At 37.9% G+C, this 25,056-nt stretch overlaps 2 protein-coding genes across 2 annotated transcripts; one reads left to right on the forward strand and one right to left on the reverse strand.

Moving 5' to 3' along the window:
* Nucleotides 1-7,447: 7,447 nt before the first annotated feature.
* Nucleotides 7,448-11,671, reverse strand: crybb1l2 (crystallin, beta B1, like 2). Its single transcript, XM_041983390.1, has 6 exons — nt 11,635-11,671; nt 10,298-10,395; nt 9,874-9,992; nt 9,126-9,258; nt 8,854-8,996; nt 7,448-7,658 (listed from the first exon to the last, which is right to left on the reverse strand). Exons 2-6 carry the CDS (start codon nt 10,391-10,393, stop codon nt 7,487-7,489), a joined length of 663 nt encoding a protein of 220 aa, XP_041839324.1. The 5' UTR covers nt 10,394-10,395; nt 11,635-11,671; the 3' UTR covers nt 7,448-7,486.
* A 3,454-nt stretch (nt 11,672-15,125) lies between these two features.
* LOC121638562 (beta-crystallin A1-like) lies at nt 15,126-20,803 on the forward strand. The gene is made up of 6 exons (XM_041983407.1): nt 15,126-15,347; nt 15,594-15,670; nt 15,752-15,870; nt 18,454-18,595; nt 18,857-18,999; nt 20,425-20,803. The coding sequence occupies exons 2-6, from the start codon at nt 15,596-15,598 to the stop codon at nt 20,570-20,572; spliced, it is 627 nt and encodes a 208-aa protein (XP_041839341.1). The 5' UTR covers nt 15,126-15,347; nt 15,594-15,595; the 3' UTR covers nt 20,573-20,803.
* The last annotated feature ends 4,253 nt before the right edge of the window (nt 20,804-25,056 follow it).

Here is a 25,056-nt window from a genome sequence, read left to right on the forward strand (position 1 = left end):
CAACACTCAATCTGCAACAAACTGCACATGTTTTACTTCATTTTCATGCTGACCACATCTACATGTCCAGATGTTGTTATTTGGACATTGCTCGTGGCGCCATGGCAAACTTGGATAAGAAGCCATGACACCATTAATCAGTATAAATCCCTCGATTTTTATCCAATCCCTATCACACTTACAGTGATTAGTCAGGGTCTGCTCCTGATCAGATGCATATAACTACTTTTACTCTCAGCCTAAGCCCCACCCACTTACAATGGGAATTGCCTTTTTCTGACCCTGGGGTCCCTCTCCTCAGGAATGAACCTCACACACTCAAAAGTGCTTCAGATCAGGTCAAACCCTTTCATGGTACTACAGGAAAAAAAGAACTAAATTTCCTTCCTCACGCGAAACCATGGCAAATGGCGTCCACCACCATGAAACAGGAAGTACTTGCAACTGACCCAGTGTAGTCTTGATCTCCACCAAACTCAGCAGGGAGGACAGTGGTCAGGCCTGGAACTGATTCAAATTGACGTATGCTGGTAATATGGCTCTATAGTGCCCCCTTTAAATATTTAATCTATCAGCTCCAACCACTGCATTGACTGACATTGATGAAATGTGGCATATTTATACAACATTCCAGGACATACAAAAAGGCCTCGTCAATTTCAGATGTTGTCAACGCCATAGCCCCGCCCCCTGGGAACAGAAAATCCCACTATTTTAACCCTTTAATTCCTGTAAAACCAATTCAAACTCATTAATATCATCCCTCATGAACTCATGGTTGAAAATATGACTGACTTCTTGTAGCATCATGATTAAAATGGCTTCCTGTGATGGTTATATCATTCACCATGAAGCAAGAAGTGGCTCTGACACTGCCTTCAGTTGACTAATGGACGTGATATTTTCCTGTTCTCATTAGAGTTCCAACCTGAACATGGCTCTACATGAAAAATGAATCATTCAACACAGTTTGTAAGAAACAAGGTCATGAACACTTCAAATGTCATCACTGGTCAAACTGAGGTGCAAGTTGGTCGTCTCATGGGGAAAATCACCCCGTAATGGAGACAACCTCTGGAAGAATAGGCATACGGCTGCGGGTGAGAGCAGGAGCATTGTGGGAGGGAGGTAGTTGGGTGAGGTGGTGGTGCAATAGGCCGGAGCGGTGCCATAGGTGCAAGGGCCTTCATCGCTGCTTGCAGCTTTAATTTAGAATTGACTTTCATAATTGTTTTGATTTGCAGCAGTAATTTTTTCTGAATTACAGGATTTTAGTTGTGGCATTGTCCATGGATCCCCCAGGAAAAGATGTCACCTTAAAAGCATCTTGTATTTCCATTATTCCAACATCCACCACTGCATTTATGGTACCTTCACAGATCCTGTCCTGCACAAGGGCTCAAAGACCACAAGCATTCAGCAGTAGTTTCTGTCCTTGACCTTTACACACTGGGGTTTCTCCAGTCTCCCTGAATCTTTTCATGGTATTATCTGTAGGTGTTGAAAAACCAAATGTCTTTGCAATCTTGTAATTTTTTTTTTTTTTTTTTTTTTTTTTTTGCTTATGTGTCATACTTTAGCAAAGTTTTGAATAAACTGATGAGCCACAACCCATCATTTCTTAGAAAGACTAAAGGCGGATTCATACTCGCGTCTCCGCCATAGATATCCCCTGCCGGATATCTTGATCTTTTCACTGAATTTGTGTGGTAACCTCCATTTAAAAAACAATAAGTTGATGAGAGGCTGATGGAATTATTTCTTAATTTTCTTCCACAAGCTAATAAAGACACTTAACCATACTGGACGCCATCGTTGTTTTAAAACAGAAAATACCTACCGAACTGAAGTGAACCATCAAAAGAACTCAGACCTGGTGAGTTTACCGGCTGATACCACCCCTGCTGCCACCTTAAGATTAGGAGGAGAAACCTCAACACGACACCGAAACGATGTGTTCCCCCTACGCTCGATTGCGAGAGCAAACTCACCAGCATCAGCTACACCGTAGCCGACCCACGCGCAGATGACGCTTGAGTATTAATCCGCCTTAAGCCTTTGGTGGATGTTCCTTTTATATCTAATCCTGACACCCTCACCTATATTTTATAAACTTCTCCATCTTTATTTGCATCCTTTAAAACTTTTTTAGTGTATTACTGTATCACATGTTATAGTTGGTTTAAATTTCTGAACTGGTCAGCGAACACAGTGAAAATCTTTTTTTTCTTTTTTTTTTTTTTGCTTGCGTCAGTTAAATGAAAATTGAAATGAATTAACAAATGGCAGATTTATTTGTACTATTAGTTGTTGCATTTGGACAACTTCCCAAATTTTCTGGAACTGGGATTTGTACTGAGTTACTATATACTACAGTCAGTTATTTGCCTTAGCAGCCAATCAATGAGCTGACCGTGAGTGAGTGTTAGCTTATTGATTGGAATGAGTATCTTATTTGATGGTACAAATGTGATATGTTGCAGTAAGAAACTCCTATGATTGCAGTGCATATTTATCCCCACAGCATCGATCAGGGCTCTGTGTTATGACAAGGATGCCAGCCAGAGTGAACAACTGTTTCAAATTCACAAAGCTTTGTTGTTGCAGCTGGAATAAAAAACTGCACCTCTGGGAAATTCTTCTAGCACTGACCCAGAATCAGACAGCAAGTTCTTCTGAAATGCAAAATCTGTTAATTATTCATGAATAGACTTTAACACAGAGAATCAAAATTCAGCTCAGTATTAAAGTTGCTTCCAAGAGAATTGTGAACTGTGTGTCTGAATGTTTTTTTCTGCACACACTCACATGGTTTATATCTTATATTTTTCATTTATCAGTATTACTCAGCTTCACGCCAGGAGGAATATCATATTTCATCATCAGGACCTCTCAGCAGCTCACCCTCTCTTTCCACTTCTATCTTTCAGCTGTCCCCATCAGGCAAACAACAAAGACAAACAGACCAGACCATTGCTTCTTTTAATACAGCTTTGCATACATGCACTCATTTATTTATGGAATTACTTGTTGTGATGGTGGCCCTTGCTCTTGTTCAGATGTAGGGAGGACAGTTGAAGCTGTAGTTTATGGAGCAACTGGTGAGTCAAATTGGTGCAAATGCACCACATAAATAATGATGTAATTTGTCTACAGTGGCATGTTGAGCCCTGAAGGAAGAACAAGCAATGAGAGCAGACAGCTAGGGCCAGCTGTCCTGTTTGTATTAAACTAAGCCAATGTATTTACTGCTGTGCCCAGATGAACCCTGAGAGTAGCAACCCTGCTACACCTGTTTCATTTTGTGTTTTATTGGGCTATATGAGCAATTTATCAGCCTCAAGTGTGAAAACAACTTAATGTATCTATCGCTATAAACTAAATGATCTAAGTCTATATGAACTAAATAATGAAGATAAGCTCACAAACCTGATACAAGCCCAATGAACCAGCACTATCTTGATAAATGGTCTTGTACTAATATAGCACTTTTCCAATCAGCTTGACCACTCAAAGCACTTTACACTGCATGTCACATTCGCCCATTAAAACACACCCACTCTTAATAGAAACATCAGGAGGCGAGGATGTTTAGTCATGGGAAATCCTTCCACTGATATTCCGGTAGGTGGAAACATTGGAAACATATATATGTATGTATGTATCTGCGATGCATCAATACAGAACAGTTACTAAACTGTGTTTAAAGTAACATTAATAAACTTTTCAACCTTAAAAACTTTGCTTCATTTTGATGGCACATTGACATTTATCCTGTCCATTCCTGGAGCTGACGTTGCCCAGCAGCATCCAGAGGCCAAGAAATCGCAATTGTTATGTTCTGGAGCATCACATTACAGCTTCATTCTGCTTTATGGTGCCATGTCACAAGCCAGGAGACAGATATCAAAAGACATTTAATTTTTAAATAGTGTGTTTAATTAGCCACACACATCATAGCTGATTAAGCAAAGAAACACAAGAGGACATTATTTTAAGAAGCAAAGGAAAGAAAGAGAGAAAAGAACTCAGAAAAATAAGAAAAGATTCCACATCAGACAAAACATTTAGTGACTGGAAAGTGCTCAGAGAAGAGACAGGATGCAAGATAGAAGATAGGTGAAAATCAGCCAAAGTTTAGTAGAGGGGCTTTAAGCCCTAAAGGCAGCAGTGTTTAAATAGTCAAATATCGTCTTCTTTAACCAGTAGGTTATATTCTTAACTTCTTAGATCAAATTATTCTGTTTTCCAAGATTGAAAATTACAAAATTAAAGATAAACCTTATAGCCCATCACAAAACAATGACAAGCTTACAATAAACAGTACATGCACCCATACAAGACAGTTCAATCTTTCCATATGTGTCTTAGACACATGCACTGCAAATGACCTTCACTTATAAAAAATTTAGGCCAAAACTCATACAACAGGAGCATGAACATCTCCAAATGAGGATTGTAATTAAATGCATAGTATAATGCAGGCTGTCTAGGTGTACAATTGTTTGACACACAATCAAACATAACTGAACAATGAGAGCTTAAAAAAATTGTATTGCAGGAGTATTGTGTTAGATTGCATCAGACAGTACAGGTATTGGACTTTTTAGACTTTTTTCTTTCTATTTTATTATATTAGGCAGTATATCTTACTGATGCAGGGAAGAAATTTTTGCTACATGACATTATAATCTATCCTGCTGCTGTGAGAATTAGAATATAATTGTATTCCAGTAGATCTTTCCTCACCAGCTTCTTCTTGTTAGTTCCAATACAGACAGTCTGGTCAACTACACAAAGAGAAAAAAAAGAAAGAAAAACGAATGGAGGGATATAGTGCGTCATATGTTCCATCATTTCTCGTCTACTAATGAATTATACTCTAATGCAATTTACTGAAACTCACTTTAATTTTGCATGACTGAATCATTCAAGCAATTTAAAAGTTCTGTCCTATAAAAGTCTTGTCATCACTTATGCAGTAGCAATTCCCAAGATGACGCCCAATAACCACAGGGCATACAGAGAGTCTATTAATACCAATATGTATGATGAAGTTTAATTTTCTGTATTTACCTTTTTAATAGAAAAAGAAATAAGTATTAAATAATTTAGACATTTTTAGAAAAAAGGAGAGAATGAAAATAGGAATGCTAAAATACTGTTGCCTCTATTTTCATGCTGCTGTTTGCAGACCAGACGTGGTATCAATATTCCCTTTGGTGGGAAACATAAATAATGCATGAAATGGTTCATCATAGAAAGCTTCAAAACATAATGTAACTCTTCATAAGTAGAGATTGGGTGTTTTTTTTTTTCTTCACATACTTCTTTATTTGTTACAAATAAACAACAAAAGGCCAAATACTTTTCTATCTGTTAAAATCAAAATTTGCTCAATAAAGACACTAAACTGAGAGTAGGGACTTATTTAAAAAATGCTGTAAAATTTGAAAAACTATTTGTGGATTTATTAGATGTTTGTTAAGTTGATCAATAATAACCTGTTTTGTGTCTGTGTAGTATGTTTTCTTGCGTAGTTCTGGCAACCATGCAACATAGTGTGCTATTCTCACAAATCAGGTTTCCCATCCCAAGTAAAAACAACCAAAGGCTTTCATGTTGGTGAAAGAATTTAGTTATGAGTTTTGTATAATCATGTCCTGCACATTATGCCACTTAAACACCAGCACTTGTCCAACCAAGACAAAAAGGTAGTTTGTTCATTTTTTTTTATTCAATTTTAGAATTTGCATTTCCTGGAAAATTAGGAATATGTTTAAAGTTCCTCATCCTGATTACATACTGTGATATATATATATATATATATATATATATATATATATAAACAACTAGATTAGGTATAGGTATTTAAATATTTTGTCAGCTTTAAGCTTCAATAAAATTTTCTTATGGTACTAAAACAAAAAAACAAAAACAACAGTTTAGGTTTAGGTACTAAAGCTGCTTGACCCAGTTTCGGCACCGAATTGAATTGGTAAAATTCATAGTAACAAATTATTGAGTTACGTAAATGCACCAAAATTATACATTTAGATTTAGGCACTATTTGTTGAGTAAAAAAGAAAATTGGTTTGGTTAGGTTTAGGCACTATTTGTTGAGTAAAAAAGAAAATTGGTTTGGCTAGGTTTAAACACTTAATCTATTGGCCAAGTTAAGGCACAAAAACCTAAATGTAAGCAAGTAAAAAAATATTCCCTGGTAAAGTTTAACACCAGTTTAATTAGGTTTAGTAACCTTAAAAAACTACATGATTGGGTTTGACATCAAAAGTCAGCTAGTCTGATCAGAAAAATATATGTTAAGGTTTAGGCAAAAACGGTATGTGTTTGGGTTATGTTTAAGCCCTAAATGTATTTGATCAAGTTTAGGTACAACATTTGCTTCATTAGCTTTATGCATCTTGGTTTAAGCACAAAAACATAGGGTAAAGCAACATAACTGCTTGGTCAGGCATAACTAACAAAGTCCACTAGGTGGGTTAAGACTTGTATAATTAAACTTAGAAAGACTTGGATAAAAAAAAAATAAAATAAAAAAAAAAAAAAAACATTCAAGTAGGAATAGGTAACCCAGTTATGTACTTAAGCTTCTAATAAAATGTAATCTCCATTTAGCTAATTACCACAATGAAGAAAAGTTGCAATACCAACAGATTAAAAGGAACTTCTGATGTCAATTAGACAACAACTGATATAAAAGATTACTAATACAGTTTTTATTTTTAACATAATGTAGTGAAGTATATTTACAGTATAAGTTTTTTTGCAATGAGGTCTGTGTTCCCATGTGCTCATTGTTTTATTTAATAAGTTTTCATATCATAACCACATCTGTTAAAAAGGACATTTCAAATGGAGCAGGATGTGAGATGCTTTATTGGTTCAGTGATGATGTGGCAGCTGGACCTGAGCACAGAATATTTACCACAATTTGTTGTGACTTTCTTCTGTCTCAGTTCCTCCATCACACAGATAAACACAAATTGAAACTGGTACACCCCCACCCCTCACCCCCCTCAGTCAGGCTCTAATGGGCTGCATGAGGGCTGACGTTAGTGAGATGTGGAAGAGAGTATGTGAGGGGGAGAAAGGGAGGGAAGAGAGGAGAGAGAGAAAAGTGGGAAGCTGGGAGCTGACGAACAGAGACAGTGAAGGAGGAAGAACAAAAATGGAGAGACTGTTTATAATCAGATGCAGTCTCTGCGGCTCTTGCTATTAGCTCCTCCTCAACTTTCTGGAACTCTTCATTGGTTGCTAGATTACAACTAAAAATAACAACCTACTGTATTCCCTCCATCCTGCACTCAAACCGCAAAGAGTTTCTGGGGCAGAAGAGAAAATATTACACCCTCTCTCTTCTCCTCTCCTTTGCCCTCTTTTGTCCACCCTCCCCACCACCTCTGTCCCTTCCATCGGGCTCCACCTCTCCTTCCATCCCTCTCTTCCTCGCCCTCGCTAGGTTTCACTTGGCGGACATGGTATAGCAGCCGTGTGGGTGCCACTGCATGTCACGGATGCGCCTCATAGACTGCATCTGAGGGCAGCGAGCACCAAACTCATTGAAATGCCTGTATTCGCCCTTCTCCAGCAGATACTGGCTGCCACGGTAGCCGGGGAACTGGTAACCCACCCAGCTGAAAGGGGGAAATAAGAAGAGGACAGGATATTACAAGATTGTAGAGGAAGTGATTCAACAGAGTATTTATTCAAGAAAAGGAGAAACATAGGTTTGAAAGATGAGCAACAGACAAGTGAGAAAGATATGGAAGAAATTCTAAAAACACAGATATCAGGGAGGATAAACACCCATCCAATAAAGAAATCAATCTGTTTGCAAAGCTGTCAAAAAAAATAAAACTGTGCAGTTTGCCTCCTAGCTGTTTGTTTCAGACAGCAGGGAGCACTACAAAACAAAAGTAATCACAGCAGAGAAGAAACTGTGTTTGCTGTCTGCCACACCTCTGAGAGCACAGGCAGGGACACTGAGCTGCTGACGTCCATGACACCCTCATCTAGCTGCTGATGAAAAAGCCTCTATTCCTGAACATGCTCCTACAACTCGGAATGACGTCACTGATGTAGAAACTGTCTGACACATGCAGCAGTACACAAGGCTGTACTTTTCGACAAGGCTTTTGCAAAGGCAGAATATAATGTTTTCTGACATCTCTGCTGAAATATGTATGATTTGAGACAGCGAGATTACAGCTCCACAGTTGGGCATGACAACAAAGACAGCTGTTCTTCACGTTTAGTGGTAAAGTTTTGTGAACTATACTTTCATTTGCTTTCTTGCAATGATTTCAATAATGCTGATTGCACGTTTTAGATGTATGCCAAATATGATGCAAAAACTAGATATTAGCTAGCTTAGCTTAGGATATAACTTGAAACTTGTAGGCTTTCTCATTTCATGAACAGTAAGCAGCTTTGGAGTGCAAGCCTACATAGTCTGTGCACTCCAAAGTGAGTAGACCCTAAATTGGGACACAGCTTTGGTCTAGAAGTTAAGGAAATTCCACTTTTTACATCTTTAAAGCTCACAAAGGAACATATAAAACCTTATTTTTTAACCTTACAAAAGAAAATCAAGTGTGAAAATTGTCTAGAGAAATAATGTTCTCAAGAAAGATCCAACAATGATTCTTTGTGATGCTTTTTTTTCATAAATTAAATGAAAAATCCTTTAACTTACCTCAAATAGCTAGCATTATCATCTGTTTACAGTCTTTATGATCAAGTAAGCTAAGTGATTCCTGCCTGTAGCCTCAATTTTTTCTACAAAACTTGGCTAGAATTTTAACATTCAGACAGTACCACAATACTCACGTTCCACAGCTGACCATGATGCTGCCCACCCTGTCGGTGAAACCATAGGCAAACAGGCTGGGAACATCATCGTCCATGATCTCCATCTTGCGACCTTTGAACTCTCCAACTTCATACAAGCAGATCTTATGCTTCTCAGGGTCCTGCAAGATTGTGGACATGGAAAACAGAGAAGGCAAAGAAGAGGGAGACAAGATGAGGAAGAGCGAGTGTTGATTAGGAGTGAGTGAAATGTTTAGTAAATCAACCAGAGAGCAAAGGTTAGGACTTGCCATCCGGACAGGCCTGAAGGACAACAGGTAGTCGTTCTTCTGGCAGTTGCTCCAAGAGTCCCAGCGGGGGTACTCACCCCTCTCCAAGATGAACATTTCACCACAGAAGTTCATCTGCTCAAAACCCACAAAGCTGAAAAGGGCCAAAGGTCACGAGAAATAGAAGGGAGACATTTTTAAAACATTGCTACACTGATCATACAAGGAACTATAGATCAATCACCAGGACCATTCACGATTTAAAAATAAGTGTATACTGTTATTTCTGAGTGGTGCAAGGCTGAAAACTTTTGCTTCATTCTAAAGGCTAAAAGTTGGGATATTTTGACCCCTAAAGCTTTCTTCTTAATTCCATATTTTGATGGCATACTTAAAACCTAAAACTGAGGAATAATTCGTCATTGTTCTTTTATTATTTGCTGTTAGTTCTAAAAAGAAAAACTTTCTCCCCATTTCCTTGCTTGTAATGTTCTTTGATTTTTCTCAGACCACATACAAACCAGTCACCAGCACAATGTGTTTTGTTAAAAGCTGAAAAACTAAAGTTCATTCTGCTGCTGAGCTCTTTGCAAATAACTCAGGATAAAAGCATCACCTAACTTCCTAAAACCCAGAGTGTGAAATGTCAGATAATGGTGCAGCACATTTGTGAAAGCACCTGCTCTTTGCTCTGAGTGGAGTGGGTGCTGGGTACAGTACTTACACCTGTGGGTGTGTGAGTGTCGCTCTGTGTGATCTGCCTACTTACGGCCCACATTCGATACGCAGGGAGCGCACCTTGTCCATTCCCATGTCACACACATTCACACACTCGGCATTGATCTCCATACAGCGACCCTGGAAGTTCTCCTGATCGAACACAAACATCTGGACGTGAAGAGAAGGAGATGGGGAGAAAAGGGGGGTGGGTTATAACAGGTTTTTAGATCCAGTGTTGTTATAACAGGTATTTTTACAGGAATTTAAGACATAGAAGCGTCACACTGTATTTTCCTGCCGGCTCAACCACCTCCTCCTCAGCTTTTAAAACCAGTAAGTTATGGCACAGTGTGAGCTCAGAGGGTAAACTGTTAGAGCTACGTGAGGCAAACAGCTTCACACCAAACCAGACTGCAGGATATATTTGTAGGTGTGACAGTCGACATATGTAAGGTGTGTTTGTTGTGGCACACCTTGTAGGACATCATGCCCATCTCAGACACCTTGCTCTGAGCTGCCTTCCCATCAGTCTGGGATGCAGACTTGGGTTTCTCTCCTCCGGCAGACATGACTGGGAAAAAGAGAAGAGAATCAGCTTTTTATTCTCACATGAAGACGCTGTAAAAGTTTAATCACGGTGAGAAGTTTCACACAATGAAAAGCTCATTTTAAACCTTAAACCTGAGGCTTGTCTTGAAACTGATGATGTATAAAATGTGAAAAGGAGGAAGCACACCAAATGTTGCATCTGGTTTTAAAGAATATACAAGTTAATTTGTCCTGTAAAAGCTTTTTGAACATTTCTCACTTTAACCAAAGCTGCAACATCCTCTTCATAGTATTTAAATTATCTAAGAAAATATAATTTAACTGTTTAATTTTTTTTACTAAACTAATTTGCTGTGCTACACCTTTACTTGTAAGATTTCTTGTATAATTAGAATGATCAGAGTGTTAATGGTGTGTTGTTGTTGTTGTTGGAAGAGGGAATGTTGTCCTCTTTGTTGGCACAATGACCACAGTGTGGCCAAAAGTTTATAGGTCACAATCGTGTTAGTTGAAGAAACTGATGTGCTAACTTAACTATAAAAACTGGGTTATTAACAAATTATTATCCAAAATTCAGGTGAACCAAAATGAGGGCAAATATAATTAAGTGATTTATCGTTTCTTACAGAAAATCAATGTTTTTTACCTTTTTGAGACAAAAGATGTCAACTTCCCTCCAGTTTTTAACCATTTTTTCTCATCATTCACAGTTGTTTTTTACACATGCTGACCAAAGTTCAGTCATAATGGACCAAAACCAATTTAACACAGACATTAACCCTCAGTCAAGTTTTATACAGTACCAAAAGAATCATCAATCTGTTTCAACTTTTCCACACTTGCTTATAGTTTGTATGAAGTGTTTTCTACTTAAATTAAATTAAAAACCTTAAAAAGACCTAAACTAAATGAACAAAATCATTTCAAATAAATATGTACAAACATTATTGTTATTTTTTTCTTTTTATAACTTCCTGAAAAAAGTTAAAACCTTTTTAAATACGTGGATGCAAATTACGTTTCAGTCCGGCATTCGTGTCACCATTTTGATCTTCTGGGTCCACAAACACATCCACATGTAAACATTTGTATCTAACAAATATTACACTCAGATGAACTCTAATTTTCATTCAATGTTTGACGTTAGCTAGAACTAACTCCACAGATTAACCTCATTGGCTTGTATTTAAATTAAGTTGTTCTTGCTTTCTAGCTCCCTTCCCTCTTCTCTTTTCTGTATGATGTTTGTCCACTGTCTTACCTGTGGCAGTGTGTGCGTAAAGGAGTAGGCTCAGGGCTGTGACTGGTGGTCTGTGTGAGAGTGTGCAGGGCCCCTCGCAGCTTTTATATGCTGGCGCCTAGAGAGAGGGGATTATAAACACAGAAGCAAACTCGCTGAGCTCACAGCCCCACAGAATAGAAATACCGCCATCATCAAAGAGAGATAGACAGAGGATATGTCTGAAAAAGAGAAGAATATAAGGAAGAGATATATGACAAATTGAAAATCAAAGTGTATTTGCCCTTTGACGACTTAATAAAAGACTAAATAACTTCATAAAACATTCACTGGGGTACAAATCAGCCAGTATAACTTTAGTAAAGTAAGACATAAAGTGCTTATAGTGGTGTTACATACTCAACCCTGACTCCAGTGGTATCATAGCAATGGCAGTCAGGCTATACAGTTTCCATTTAAGAGACCCTCATAAAATTATCTACTCCTGTTCCCTTCAGTGATCTAATAAAGAGGCACTGGGACAAATAATAACAAGAAAAGCAATAAGCTGTGAGGTGCAATAACCTTACGGTACCTTCGGGTGAGCAAGCAGGTCAAGACTATGGGAGCAGAACAATCTAAATTTTCCTCATCATCACAGTTAGACAGAGCTATCAAATTAAAGCCCTCTGTCTTTTTTTCCTGCGTGGGTGAAGATAATACTGCAGTGGTTGTTAGCTGCAACAAGGAAAGTCTATGAGCTGCTTATTTCAAAGTGTACAAGAGGGACAAAACTGATCAGATGGAGCTCCAAACATGGCTGCACGGGCAAGGCCACATGATGTGTGACATCAAGCCTTTAGAAGAAAACAGAGGTCGCAGCTGTTCACCAGAAGACATCCAGACTGCTGATGTAAAACTCGTTCTTTTGTTGGATTCAATGGTTGTTCTTGTTCATTCTGCTAATTAAATGTGGTCAAAGCTTCACACTCAAGTGAGCATCAATAAGAGGTCAAAAGAAAATGAATGAGTCTCGTTGTTAACTCTCAGTGGCAGAGGGGGTTCCTAAGTCCCTGCAGCGAGCTAAAAACTGAAAGAAACTGAAGGGACCATAAAAAGATATGCGTTATGATAACCTTGCATTACTGCACCAACTGTACAAGCCTTAGAATTATACATTTATAAACCTGTAAAATACAGTTAAGTACAAAAGCGTAAGAGTTTCTTTATATTTTTCCACTACTACTCACAACCTTTTCTACTTGTACCTTCTTATTTAAACAGATTTGAAGGCCAGATTTTCTTACTGAATGTTGTTCCTGACTTGTAAGTAATTTTAGATAAAAAAAAAAGTACCTGCTTATAGACTAAATATAAATATGAACAAAAACATATATCTGCAAATATAAATGGAAATCTACCACAAAATATATCTATGGAACCAGATTTCTCCCCACCAGGCTCGAAATAAACAGTAAAGAAAAAGAAACTTCTTCTACACGTTCATTCGTTTTAAGCAGAAAACCTCTGATTGAAAATTTCAAGTCAGTTGTGCTTTACTGGAATAAAAAAACCAGATAGCAAATGATGATGTGGAGTCAACCAAAGTCTATTTGCACATTTTGCTTAATTGTTAAAAGGCCAGATTTTTTTTGGAACACACATCCACAAATACATCTTAAATCAGAAAAAAATAATAAGTCACTTGCCCTTTGGCCTCAATGATATTTTAATTTACTACAGTTCTTTTTTAATATCCGAAGCAAACAAACATAATCCATTTTGCACCCATGTGTGTGCATGTGTCTTCAACTCAGTGTGAGTTGTCATATATCTTCATTTTTTACCTTAAGTCCATTTGTTATCATAACTTTTTATAACTCGTAAATAGCTGTTTTATTTTTCTATTTTATCTTGACTTGCATTTTACTTTTTGTTCTTAAATCATGCTGTTTTGCTGTTGTTTCTCTCTTATATTTATGCACTTTGGTTATCTGTTATTTGTAAAGTGCTTTAGAAATAAAATTATATTAACCATTAATCCATCCAGCTCTCTCTGTCCACCACTTCACCAAATGTTCAACGTAGCAACAAATTCTTCATAACAGAACTTAATCATGTTTTCAGGGTTTATACTTTAATCTGTGCAGCTGTGACATCTGTCCCAAGAGTTTTCACCAAGAATCATTTTTACATTTAATGTGTTTAAATGATCAAACATCGGCATAATAAATCAAACACAATGGAAATAAATCAAATAAAATGATAATTCTATCACAACTCTGTTACTAAATGATGTACGTGTATTGTTAATAAAGTTTGAGTGAATGAAGTGTTGGCGCATGAGACACTGAACAAATTAAAGTGAAATATCAAGACAAAAAGCGCTGTGGTAACCATAATGTTATCTTGTTTTTATTTCTGCATCCGTCTCCTTATCATATGGACGTTATTATTATTATCTTAATAAACCTTTCTTATCATTAACTGAACTCGTCTTTTGGGAGCTACCATTGAAACTCGTTTCTAGGACAGCTCTCCAAATCCTCCTCATTCTCTGCCTATGGCCCCGCACCATTGTTGCTCTATACGATGGCACTGCTGACCTATACAGTTAGACCAAAAACAGCCCTGCATTCATCACACGCACCTCTGTGGCTGCGCTCTATATGATCTGCTGAGTCGACAGGCCACATGGGGTTACAAAGACAGGGAGGGACACAGAGGTTGACAGGGAGGGAGCGCGAGCGGGAGCCTCTCCGCTGCGCGCGCACAAAGACGCACGGGTTCTCACCTGCGTCAAGCTAAGGCAGCTCCCCAGTGGACTTCCGGAACTTGACTCCTATCGAGCCAGAAAAAAAAACTTAAATGAATGAAAGTTGGAAATAATTGGAAAAAGTCGGTTAGTTGTATCAACTGACAATCTAATATTTAAAATATAAAGTTTTCATAATAACACCGTGCTAAAGTCTTAAGCCACCTCTGTAGTTTATGTAGAATGCAATGGAAAAACCCTAACTATAGCTTGAAAGTAAACATTCTGAGCAGCTTTATTCTGCAACTGAACCATCTTCAGGTCATTGTCTTAAAACTTCTGTAGGTCTAATCTTCCAGACTTCTTGAGTTTAAGCTTATCACTTATTCTTATGTACTTTCCCTTAGACTTTTTTGTTTTAAAGACACTCTGAACACCATGCAGATATATCAGGTTTTTAAAGAACAGCTCTTTGGGAATCACCTGGTGAAGAAATTCTATTATATTAATGTTATTAATTCAACTTAATGAATAAAAACTAATTGCATGTCTTTGCTATAGGTGGCAATATGAATCAAATTTAAGCTACAATAAAAATAATAACAATAGTTTTTTGTTGTTGGTTTGTTTTTTGTTTGTTTGTTTGTTTGTTTTTTTGTTTGGTTTGTTGTTGTTTTTGTTTGTTTGTTTGTTTGTTTGTTTTTTTAAAGAAGGCTCTAAAACATCAGTTAAATATATATTTCTGCTGGTAGTTTCTGGCTAAAATCGTGTTTGGGTGGTTTCATTTTGAAGGATTAAACCGGAAGTCTGTTAATATTTTAGCTGACTTTACACACTTAAAAACCTGTGTTTTCCTCTCGGTAGCATTTCGGACAACATGAGCACGCGCACGTGCTCGAGCGTGCCGCGTGGACGCCAGTATAAAACGGAAGGTCCAGGTTCAGACAAAAGTCTATGTAAAGAGGATTTGGTTTGTGAGGAGCGCGAGGAGAACATCCAGGTACGATGAACCGGAGATTGACTGACATGTTTAACTTTCTCACGTGAGGGAATAACAGCTGTTTCACGCTTCTGTTTCGTACTTTCTGGCTTTGAGCAACTAGAATGTGAAGTTTCTAACAGAGAAAATGAGAAATGTGTTTGAGTTGTTGTTAAAGAAATAAGTTTGTTGTTATTATTTTAATATTTCCCCAAACTGATAACATATTTTTATTCTGACCCTTATCTCTATACTCTCTTCCTGTAGAAATGAACAGGGTCAATAGAACCAACATGACCTCCTCCATGTTCTTCCCGGGCATGGGCACAGCTCCTTTCTTTAAGGTGAGTTCGTCCTCTTTAATTTAAACTCACAGATAGCCTCTAGGCATGTGTAGCTTCACTTTTCCCCTCCCCTGTGTGCAGGTGACTGTGTTTGAGCAGGAGCATTTCCAGGGCAAATGTATGGAGTTCAACTTCGAGTGCTGCAACATCCACGACTGTGGCATGGACAACATCCGCTCCATCCGAGTGGAGAGTGGAGCGTGAGTCACCCAGCCTGTACGCCTGCAAGTCTCTGTGGACAGCTGACTGACGCTGTGTTTGTGTGTGTGTGTGTGTGTGTGTGTGCGAGAGAGAGAGAGAGAGAGAGAGAGAGAGAGAGAGAGCATGTTTATATGAGTGTGAGGCACCTGCATCCTACACGAAGGGCCCACCCAGCTTAAGCAGCAGTGAGGGGAGCATCACTTGAACAGCTAACAATAATTTCTTTTCCTAAAAGACAGTAAAGTTGGAGGATTCTTCATCTGTGGAAGTTAAAGCTGACACCAATGCCTCACCTGTGATTCTCTTTATGTGAAGGGAAATGATCATTCTGGTGTAAAGCACACACAAAAATTTAGAAACTTTCAAACTGCCTGGACAACTCTTTATGGAAACTACACCTGTACATACCATCGCTGAGGACCTGTTCTTCTGATCTTTTCTGCAGTAAAGACATAAAGAAGAGTCTTTACTGCAGACTGAATCATTTAAAAGTAACAGATTCAAAGCTGATAGAGCCAACTTCAGCATGTTATCTAAAATTCTCATGTTATAAAATTGTCACAAAGTTGGTATTTTCCAGTATTATATTTAAAACTAGGAATATAAAGTTAAACACATTTGATGTGGGGCCCCTTTCCCACCTCATTCAGCATTTTTGTTTTGTTTTATTTGTTTGTATGTTTTTGTTTGTTTTTTGGGAGGGGAGCGCTTGATTTTCACATTTGCTTTTACACGTTTATTGGTTAGGTTTAGGCACCTAATATACCTGGTTGGGTTGAGTCAGAAAAAATAACTGGTTAAAGTCAGGAAAACACGATAGATTATCTCAGGCTTGCATCACATTGAGAAGGAGAATGTGTTTACTTCCTCCTTCCATATTTCTTAATTTGTCTGTAGTAAGAAGTAATATGGACAATAAGAAGCTGACATCACATGTTGGTTTTTTTCCGACACCATAGTGTTTTCTTGCTTGCTCTGAGGAGGTCTTTTGTTTTTTGTTTGCACAAGAGCTGATTTCTAACTCCAGGACAACTTTTCTACCCTCAAACTTTAGGATTGGTCTCTAAAATAATATCTCTGTCTACTGTAATCCTCACGAATAAACATTAAGCATATCTACCTACTACATGTATAAACAAAAACACAATTTCATTTAGTTTAAACTTCGACTCCTAAAAGCTATTACACATGAACCCATACACTGAACACATTGCTGAATATATTTGGAAGTATTATATTTGTTTAATAAATTCACCAAAACACTTTACTTTTTTTTATGTGGGATCAGGTTTCAGCTTGTTAACTCAGATCTTTGTATTCATCAGTTAAATTCACTGAATCCCAGCAAGTTCCATCTTTTTCTCCTTTGTTCCTCCACTTTTCCACTAGATGAAACCATTTTTAGCCAAACAAAAGTAAATCTGACCAGGCAACAATGGTCACAAATGGAGGTCATGAAGGGGTTAGCATTCCCCTCCCATCATACAACACAGTGTGATTATCTTCACATTCTCTAAAAGGAAATCAAATTATCCTGAGAAATTTATTATTTGTGCGTATATACACAAACATATATATATATATATATATATATATATATATATATATATATATATATATATATATATATATATATATATTTTATTCTATTTTATTTATTTTTTTTATTTTATTTTATTTGTTTATTTATGTGATGTGTTGGTAGGTGAGCTTGGGCCTGGAGAACCTGGGCTCAGGTCCCAGGTGTGACAACAGAGGTGGGGGGGCCCTTAACCCCCCTAACTGCACCTTGAGTGGCAGCCCCACTCCCTCAAGTATCTACTAGAGATGGGTTAAATGCAGAGCTTTATTTCCCTTTTGAGATAAATAAAGTAAAAACTTTCATGTGCACAGAGCGAGGCTTAAATTCGTGACGGTAAATTCATTTGAAATTGTTAAATATAAACAGCAAGTGTTCAGCCTCTTTTTAATAACATACCGTTATTCAGATATGAGCCAATGATTCCCAACTGCGTCAGAAACTATTTTTAAATTTCTTAAATTGTTACAGAAAACTTGTCTTAAAATGTGTGAATATGTTGCGTGTCACCCTCTAGCTTGATGCATTTAAGGTTCAACCTTTACTATAACCAGCTGTGCACATAGATCAGGCTGTCAAACCTGCCTAAGACAGAGTACTGATCCTCCTCATGGTTGCAGATTTGGCTCCATCTTCTCAGACTAAAAATATTATCTGCTTTCAATGAAGCATCATTTGGACTAAAGCAGAAAATTCATGCACTGAGCTTAGTTTAGTTAAATAATGGACCCAGGCTGTAACAGGAAAACACTATTTAAAGCCTCAAGGGCATATTTCTTTTCAGACATGTAAACCTAACATTTTATCTCTGTGTAAGCTGGCAGAAGCATCACTGTTGTCATGACTGCAGCTTCTTATGTCAGAGCAGAGAGGAGGAATTTCTTTGTTGTGTCTCTGTCTGATACCATTTGTCACGTTAATGTTCAAACTGATTTCAGGTTACTTTTCTCCTCATTTTTAAATTACTGTCTGATCTTTTCACTTTTACCTCTCATGTCTCCAGCTGGGTGGGTTTTGAGCACCACGATTTCCAGGGTCAACAGTTCATCCTGGAGAGGGGCGAGTACCCCAACTGGGAAGCCTACTGCGGCGCTCTGTCCTACCACACCGAGCGCTTCATGTCATTTCGCCCCATCTACTGTGCTGTGAGTAGCTGCAGAGAAAGAGAGGGATTGGGGGGGTTGAAATGAAAGAGAGGGAGAGGAAGTGAATGAGCAGAAAAGGGCAAGTAGAGATGAGCTGATAGTGAGTGACAAAGTGACAGAACATGGGGGCGAGCAGAAGAGGGAGCCAAACAGCGAGTGACTGAGGCAGCCCAAAAATAGAAATGAAAAAACTCAGTGGTGAACGTCTGCTCACTGACAGGCCCTGCTCTAAATTTAACCTTTTTTTCATCATCTCCACAGTCTCACCAGAGTAGCCGCATGATGATCTTTGAGAGGGAGAACTTTATGGGCCGCCGCACCGAGCTGTGCGACGACTACCCTTCCCTGCAGGCCATGGGCTGGTTCAGGCCTGAGGTGGGCTCCATGCACGTGCAGAGCGGAGCGTAAGTCAGTGCTTCACCTGAGCTGAGTGGCAGCTCTTTATCATGAAGGCTTTAAAGAGGTTTAAAAAACATCTTCTAAGCAAACATATTAACAAACTCCACAGGAAAGACCAGAAAAAAAAGAAGGTGGCTCATATGGAAGAATGAATCCAACGTGCACTAAATTAAAGGGAAAAATAAAAAGACCTTAAGAGCTTATATGAAAATGTCATGGAAAACAGCAAATATAGCTCATTACTTAATTCATTTTTACTTAAATGGAGAACAGTATTGCATGAAATCATCTGTATTTACTTTATTGCTTCGCAACTGGGGATTGTTCATCTTTATTCTTTAATATTGCTTATATTGCTCAGAAATCCAAGTTTTCCTTAGTTTTTCTTTGTTTGTTTTATCAGTTCATGCCCACCTTCATGAATATCCCAAAACATCAAAAACATAATTTGTTCTTAAAGAGATTCTAAGTGTAAAAGTGATCCGCTTTCTGCAAAATGATAAACTGGGTTATTATCTTTTATATCATTTTAGGAAATTAATTTGTTCTTTTTTAAATATTACACATCTTTTTTTGCATTTTAATTAATAGAAAGCTACTATTATCCTTTTATTTATTTCATTAAACAGCTAAGAAACTAGTTTGGACTAAAATATCCTGCTTCTGTAAACATTAACATTAGATGTTAATCTTCCCCAGAAGTTGAAAAATATCTTGATAACATCTAAGGGCACCTTGGGGCAGGTTTGAACCTGGGGGGCGGTAACCTTTCTACGTGGAGTTTGCATGTTTTCCCTGTGTATGCGTGGGTTCCCTCTGGGTACTCCCAACATCCAAAGACATCCATGTTAGTTGGTCACGCTAAATTCTCCCTAGGAGTGAGTGGTTGTTTGTCCCAATCTGTGTTGGCCCTGCGATGGACTGGTGACCTGTCCAGGGTGTACTCCGCCTCTCACCTGCTGGCTCCAGCTTACCCGCGACCTGTAATGGACTAAGCAGTACAGAGAATGAATATAAACACTGGGATTGTGCAAATGTTTGCATGACAGCGTCTCATATTTCTGCATCGCCACAGATGCTTAACTGTTTGGACCTTTAGCATTAATGAGCAGGACAGTCATTTCTTGTACTCATTTCCACGGAATCCATCATGATAGGTGGCATTTATGAAAACTAAATTAGGGTATTCAGCACAAGGCAACAGATTGTATTGGCACATGTCTGATTAGAGTGAAGCATAGCTGTGCTGACATTTAAAAATAATGTTGCTGTTGTATGGTCTGCAGGGACCACTGCAGTTTTTTCTTTTTTTTTTATTTACCTAAAAATGTTCTGAATTATTTGTCTGTGTTTTCCAGTCTGTGATATCAAACTATTTATTTTTTACCAATTATTTACTCTATTACTGTTAATCTCCTATCTTCCACCAGCTTTGTGTGCTATGAGTACCCAGGCTACAGAGGCCAGCAGTACATCATGGAGTGTGAAAGACACAGCGGAGACTACCAGCACTGGAGGAACTGGGGCTCTCACTGCCAGACTCCAAAGATCCAGTCTATCAGACGCATCAGGCACTGAGAGGGCACCGATCAGGACCGGCAGCAGCGCCACAAACCAAACTCAGACTAATACTTGCATATTGCACACCACAGGGGCCCAAAAGCTTGGTTCCGAGCTTAGGGCTTTGGACTGTAACTACAACACAAACCATCTGTGATGTAGCAGCTACCTCTAAATCCCAGCACATATCCATGCTTCTCTTTGCAATAAAAGAGTATTTTGTTTTGGTACAAGTGAAATAAAGTTTAGACTGAGAATGTGAAACGTCATGTCTATGATTCCTGTGTGAGTATGCAGGAGAGTGTTTGGTATTTACAGTTCATTTATAAGTGAACATTTGTACCTCAGTACCAAGAATAATGGGAGAAAATGGTGTCGGTCACCAAATAAATTAAGTTGTTCACATTCCAATGTGTGTGTGAAACAGTCAGGGTGGCACTTATTCCTGACAGAAGGTTTTATATGTTTGAAATCAGGTGAGTCCAAAGGCATAATTTCAGCTAAACTTACACAAGAGTCCTGAATGACGTTTTTTTTAATGAATAAATCAAATTAGGTTAATTTTGATTAGCTTTTTTTTGACAACTATGACAGCACATGATAATGCTGATGGGTGGGAACACATCTAGACAGCACAATGGTATCATTCACAATTTTCAGTCAGTTTATTTTATTTCTTACAATGAGCTGGCAGCTTTGTTACATGACCTTGAGAGACTTATTCACATTACAAAAAAGGTTTTTACAGTTGCACCTCTAAGCAGCAGATGCTTGTTGATAAAAGGAGTGTTGCTTTATAAAAAGCCCAGTTTCTCCTGTCTCACACAGATTCATTAGCATTTGTAACATCTGTAGTTTGACTTGAAAGTGATCTGTGCTTTAAAAGTACAAAACAAACTCAGTAACAGTAATTGGACAACTGTCATGACTTAAGCAAAAAGTACATCTTCAGCTTGCTGCCGTCTTTGATTGTTGCACGTGTCCCCAGGATGAACTCAGTTGCCGAATCAAACTCATCCTATTCAAATACATATTCAAAAGTCATCTGTATCATATTCAAGCTGAATTGAAGTTGAATTGGTAATAAGTGTAATTTAAAATTTATAATTCCTTCAGAACTGTCTTAATTCTTGGTGTCATAGATTCACCAATGTGATGGAAACCTTCCTCAGGTTTTGCTCCACGTTAACATGACAGCATCACACAGCTGCTGCAGGTTTGTAGGCTGCATCCATGATGAGAATCTCCCCTTCCACCACATCTCAAAGCTGCTCTACTGGATTAAGATCCAATGACTGTGGAGGCCGTTGGAGTCCAGTGAACTCATTGTCGTGTTCTAGAAAGCAGCTGGAGATGATCAGAGCTTTGTGACATGGTGCATTATCCTGCTGGAAGTAGCATCAGAAGATGCTACACTGTGGTCATAAAGGGATGGACATGGTCAGCAACAATACTCAGGTAGGCTGTGGTGGTTAGAAAAAAAAAAGTTAAAAAGTTGTTTTCAGAAAAGCAAATAAAATTAAATAAATTGATCATAATTGCGTTTTTATTATATATATATATATATATATATATATATATATATATATATATATATATATATATATATATAAAAGGCCAGCAAATTTGTGACAATAGGCATCAAGGGAGTGAAAGCATGCTTCATTGGTACTAAAGTGTGCCAAGAAAATATCCCCACACCATCACTACTGGCCTGAAATCCAAGGCAGAATGGATCCATGTTTCATGTTGTTTACATCAAATTCTGACCCTACCATCTGAATGTGGAAGACAACGTTTCTCCATCTTCTATTGTTGGTGAGGCTGTGTGAATCGTAGCCTCAGTTTCCATCTGCTTCAAGGCTGGACATGTTGTGTTCAGAGATGCTACTCTGCAGACTTTGGTTGGAACCTGTGCTTGTTGGACTTCCTGTTGCCTTTCTATCATCTCCAACCAGTCTGCCCATTCTCCTCTGACGTCAAGACATTTTAATCCAGACAACTGCTGCTCACTGGATTTTATTCCTTGTTCAGACCATTCTCTGTAAACTCTCAGAGATGGTTGTGTGTAACAATCCCAGTAGATCAGCAGACGAAATGCATTGAGTTGCTGTCATGTGATTGTTAACACAAATGACTAACTTGCAAAAAAACTGAACAGGTGAAGCTAATTTAGCAATGAGGGTTTGTTTTCTTTTAAATTGTCTCTGAATAAGAGTAATTCAACTGTTTCCCTGCAGAAGGATCATTGAGAAATTTTAATCAATGTTTCTATATTTCACTGTGAAGCTTGTTACGCTTATGTTCTTTAACTTTTACTTTAATCTTGCAGTTGAATTTTATAATCTGTTTTCTCTGAGGTAGTCTGTAATTAATTTGTGTGGGTATTTGAATGTTTTTTTTGACAAGGACTGCAGAGAACTATTATTTTTGTCCAGCTATTCTTTGCATTGATTCTATCAGTAAGTTTCCATGGTGACGGGAATTTGGCTGTCATCACTAACTTAATATAAAGCGGGTGACTTGACAGCAAATAACCCACCCCTGTAGAAAAAAACAAAACAAAACAGTCAACAGCAGTTTACTTTAAGACAAAATCTTTAATTAGGAAAAATCAGGTGTATTCAAGACAGAAGCACAAAACGTGTTCCTGCAAACACACCAACACAGCTGGAAACATTGCAGTTACACAAAGTCTCAACTTCATAGGCACCAGTGCAACATAAAGTTCACAAAAACAAATTATTTCCATATGAAATGATAAATTACATGCTTAATATCCACTATTGGGTGCTGACTGCATCCCTATTTCTTTCAGCTGGTTTAAATAATGAGTTGTAAACTAAAAGATAACTTCCTCCATCAGTAATGTACAGAAACCCACTTGAGTCTATGAAATAATAACCATTAAAATTAACACGTCATTAACATTAAAACATTATTTTGAACCAATCTTAATTCAACTTCAGAAATGCTCCAATAAGTGTCCCAGCAAAGTAAGATTTTTAGCCGGCGTGGGTTGCAGCCTTATTAATGCACCTTCACTTCCACCTGATGACATGTCAGAAAATCAGCTGTCTGAGGCCTGTCAGCAAATATAGTCTACACATCTCTGCCATCACAATTATTTCAAAGCAGATATTTCTACATGTGGCAGCAGGAAAAAGCATGAATAACATTAACAATGAATCTGTTACAGTGTCCAGTATGGTGCAACAGCATCAGAGAAACTCTTCATGAAGATTAGCTGGACCCTGCAATTGAATCAGTGAATTACAGTTATTATTCACACCTATGATTTTCCACCACTAATATGTCAAACTGTCTTCACACAGTCTGTTTGGGAAAATAGGTATGCCATCACAACAAAGAAAAAAAATCAATAAATTGATCTTAAATGACCATACGCTCAGTTAGATCTTTAAATACTTCTGAGGCCTTCAAGCCTGAGCTGATTCGCTTATGTGTGCAGACTTAGCGGTGGTTACTTCACACTCAATGGTGCGCTTTTAGCCACACTAGCTGTATATTGTTGATGTAATTTTGAAGCCACCATCAGTCTGCAACAGTTTAGAGTGAAAATGCAGTAAGTACAACAATTCAAAACCTCATGATGATTCACTTTAAACATTCTGGCATGCTGAACTTTGATTCATTGTGACTGAAGGTGCACATTAAACCATGCAAAACAATATCTGCAAGCACAAAATTACTCTTATGATGGCGCATTTCTGTGAAGAACGGTATTATGGAGCAGGGAGGTATGAGCTGAAACAGCTGAACATGCTGAAAACATGCTCACTCGTCAGCTTGATTTCTGAGACTTAGTATACGATGCCTCTACTCATCTGGTTGGGTCTTAATCATCAATTTAAAAAAAAATATCTGAGAAAGTACAGATTCTTTTGTTTAATGTACAAACAGAACATTTTATACAAAGAAAAATATATTTTGAGAAGTACCCTAATTAGTATAACTTCCTTTCCCAGCCTACGCTTGTGCCTGTGTTTGAACTACTGAATACAGGTACAACTATCACCTTTCCTGATTAGCCAGCATGCTAAACTTCATTATTCATATGCACATGCCTTGTTACATGGCACATCAAACATTATATTTGGCATTCTCATCTGGAGTAATCAGAATATTTTGACCCTGTTTATAAGCAAAACTGCTGCATTGCTGTAGACTTTAGTGACCATTTAAAGATTGTCAACTATAATAACCCTGAGGTTTCAGTCACAGTTAAATTAAAATGTGGACCTCATGTGAATCAGCTTAACAGGACTGACTTCTGTACCTGTTGCATATTTGACCACACTAAATGTAAACATCCATCCATAATTATTTTCTGCCCTCCAAAGAAAAAATAGAGATCACAACGCACACTGGTGACTTTCTCTTCTGATTTCTCTGAGAAATGTGGATGCACAATAGACTGAAGTAATAGAAAGACAAACGCTTCACATTTCCTCATTTTTTCTGTCCCTTTAAGTTTTTTC

The sequence above is a fragment of the Melanotaenia boesemani genome, chromosome 4 (genome assembly GCF_017639745.1).
Source record: "Melanotaenia boesemani isolate fMelBoe1 chromosome 4, fMelBoe1.pri, whole genome shotgun sequence".
Taxonomy (NCBI): Eukaryota; Metazoa; Chordata; class Actinopteri; order Atheriniformes; family Melanotaeniidae; genus Melanotaenia; species Melanotaenia boesemani.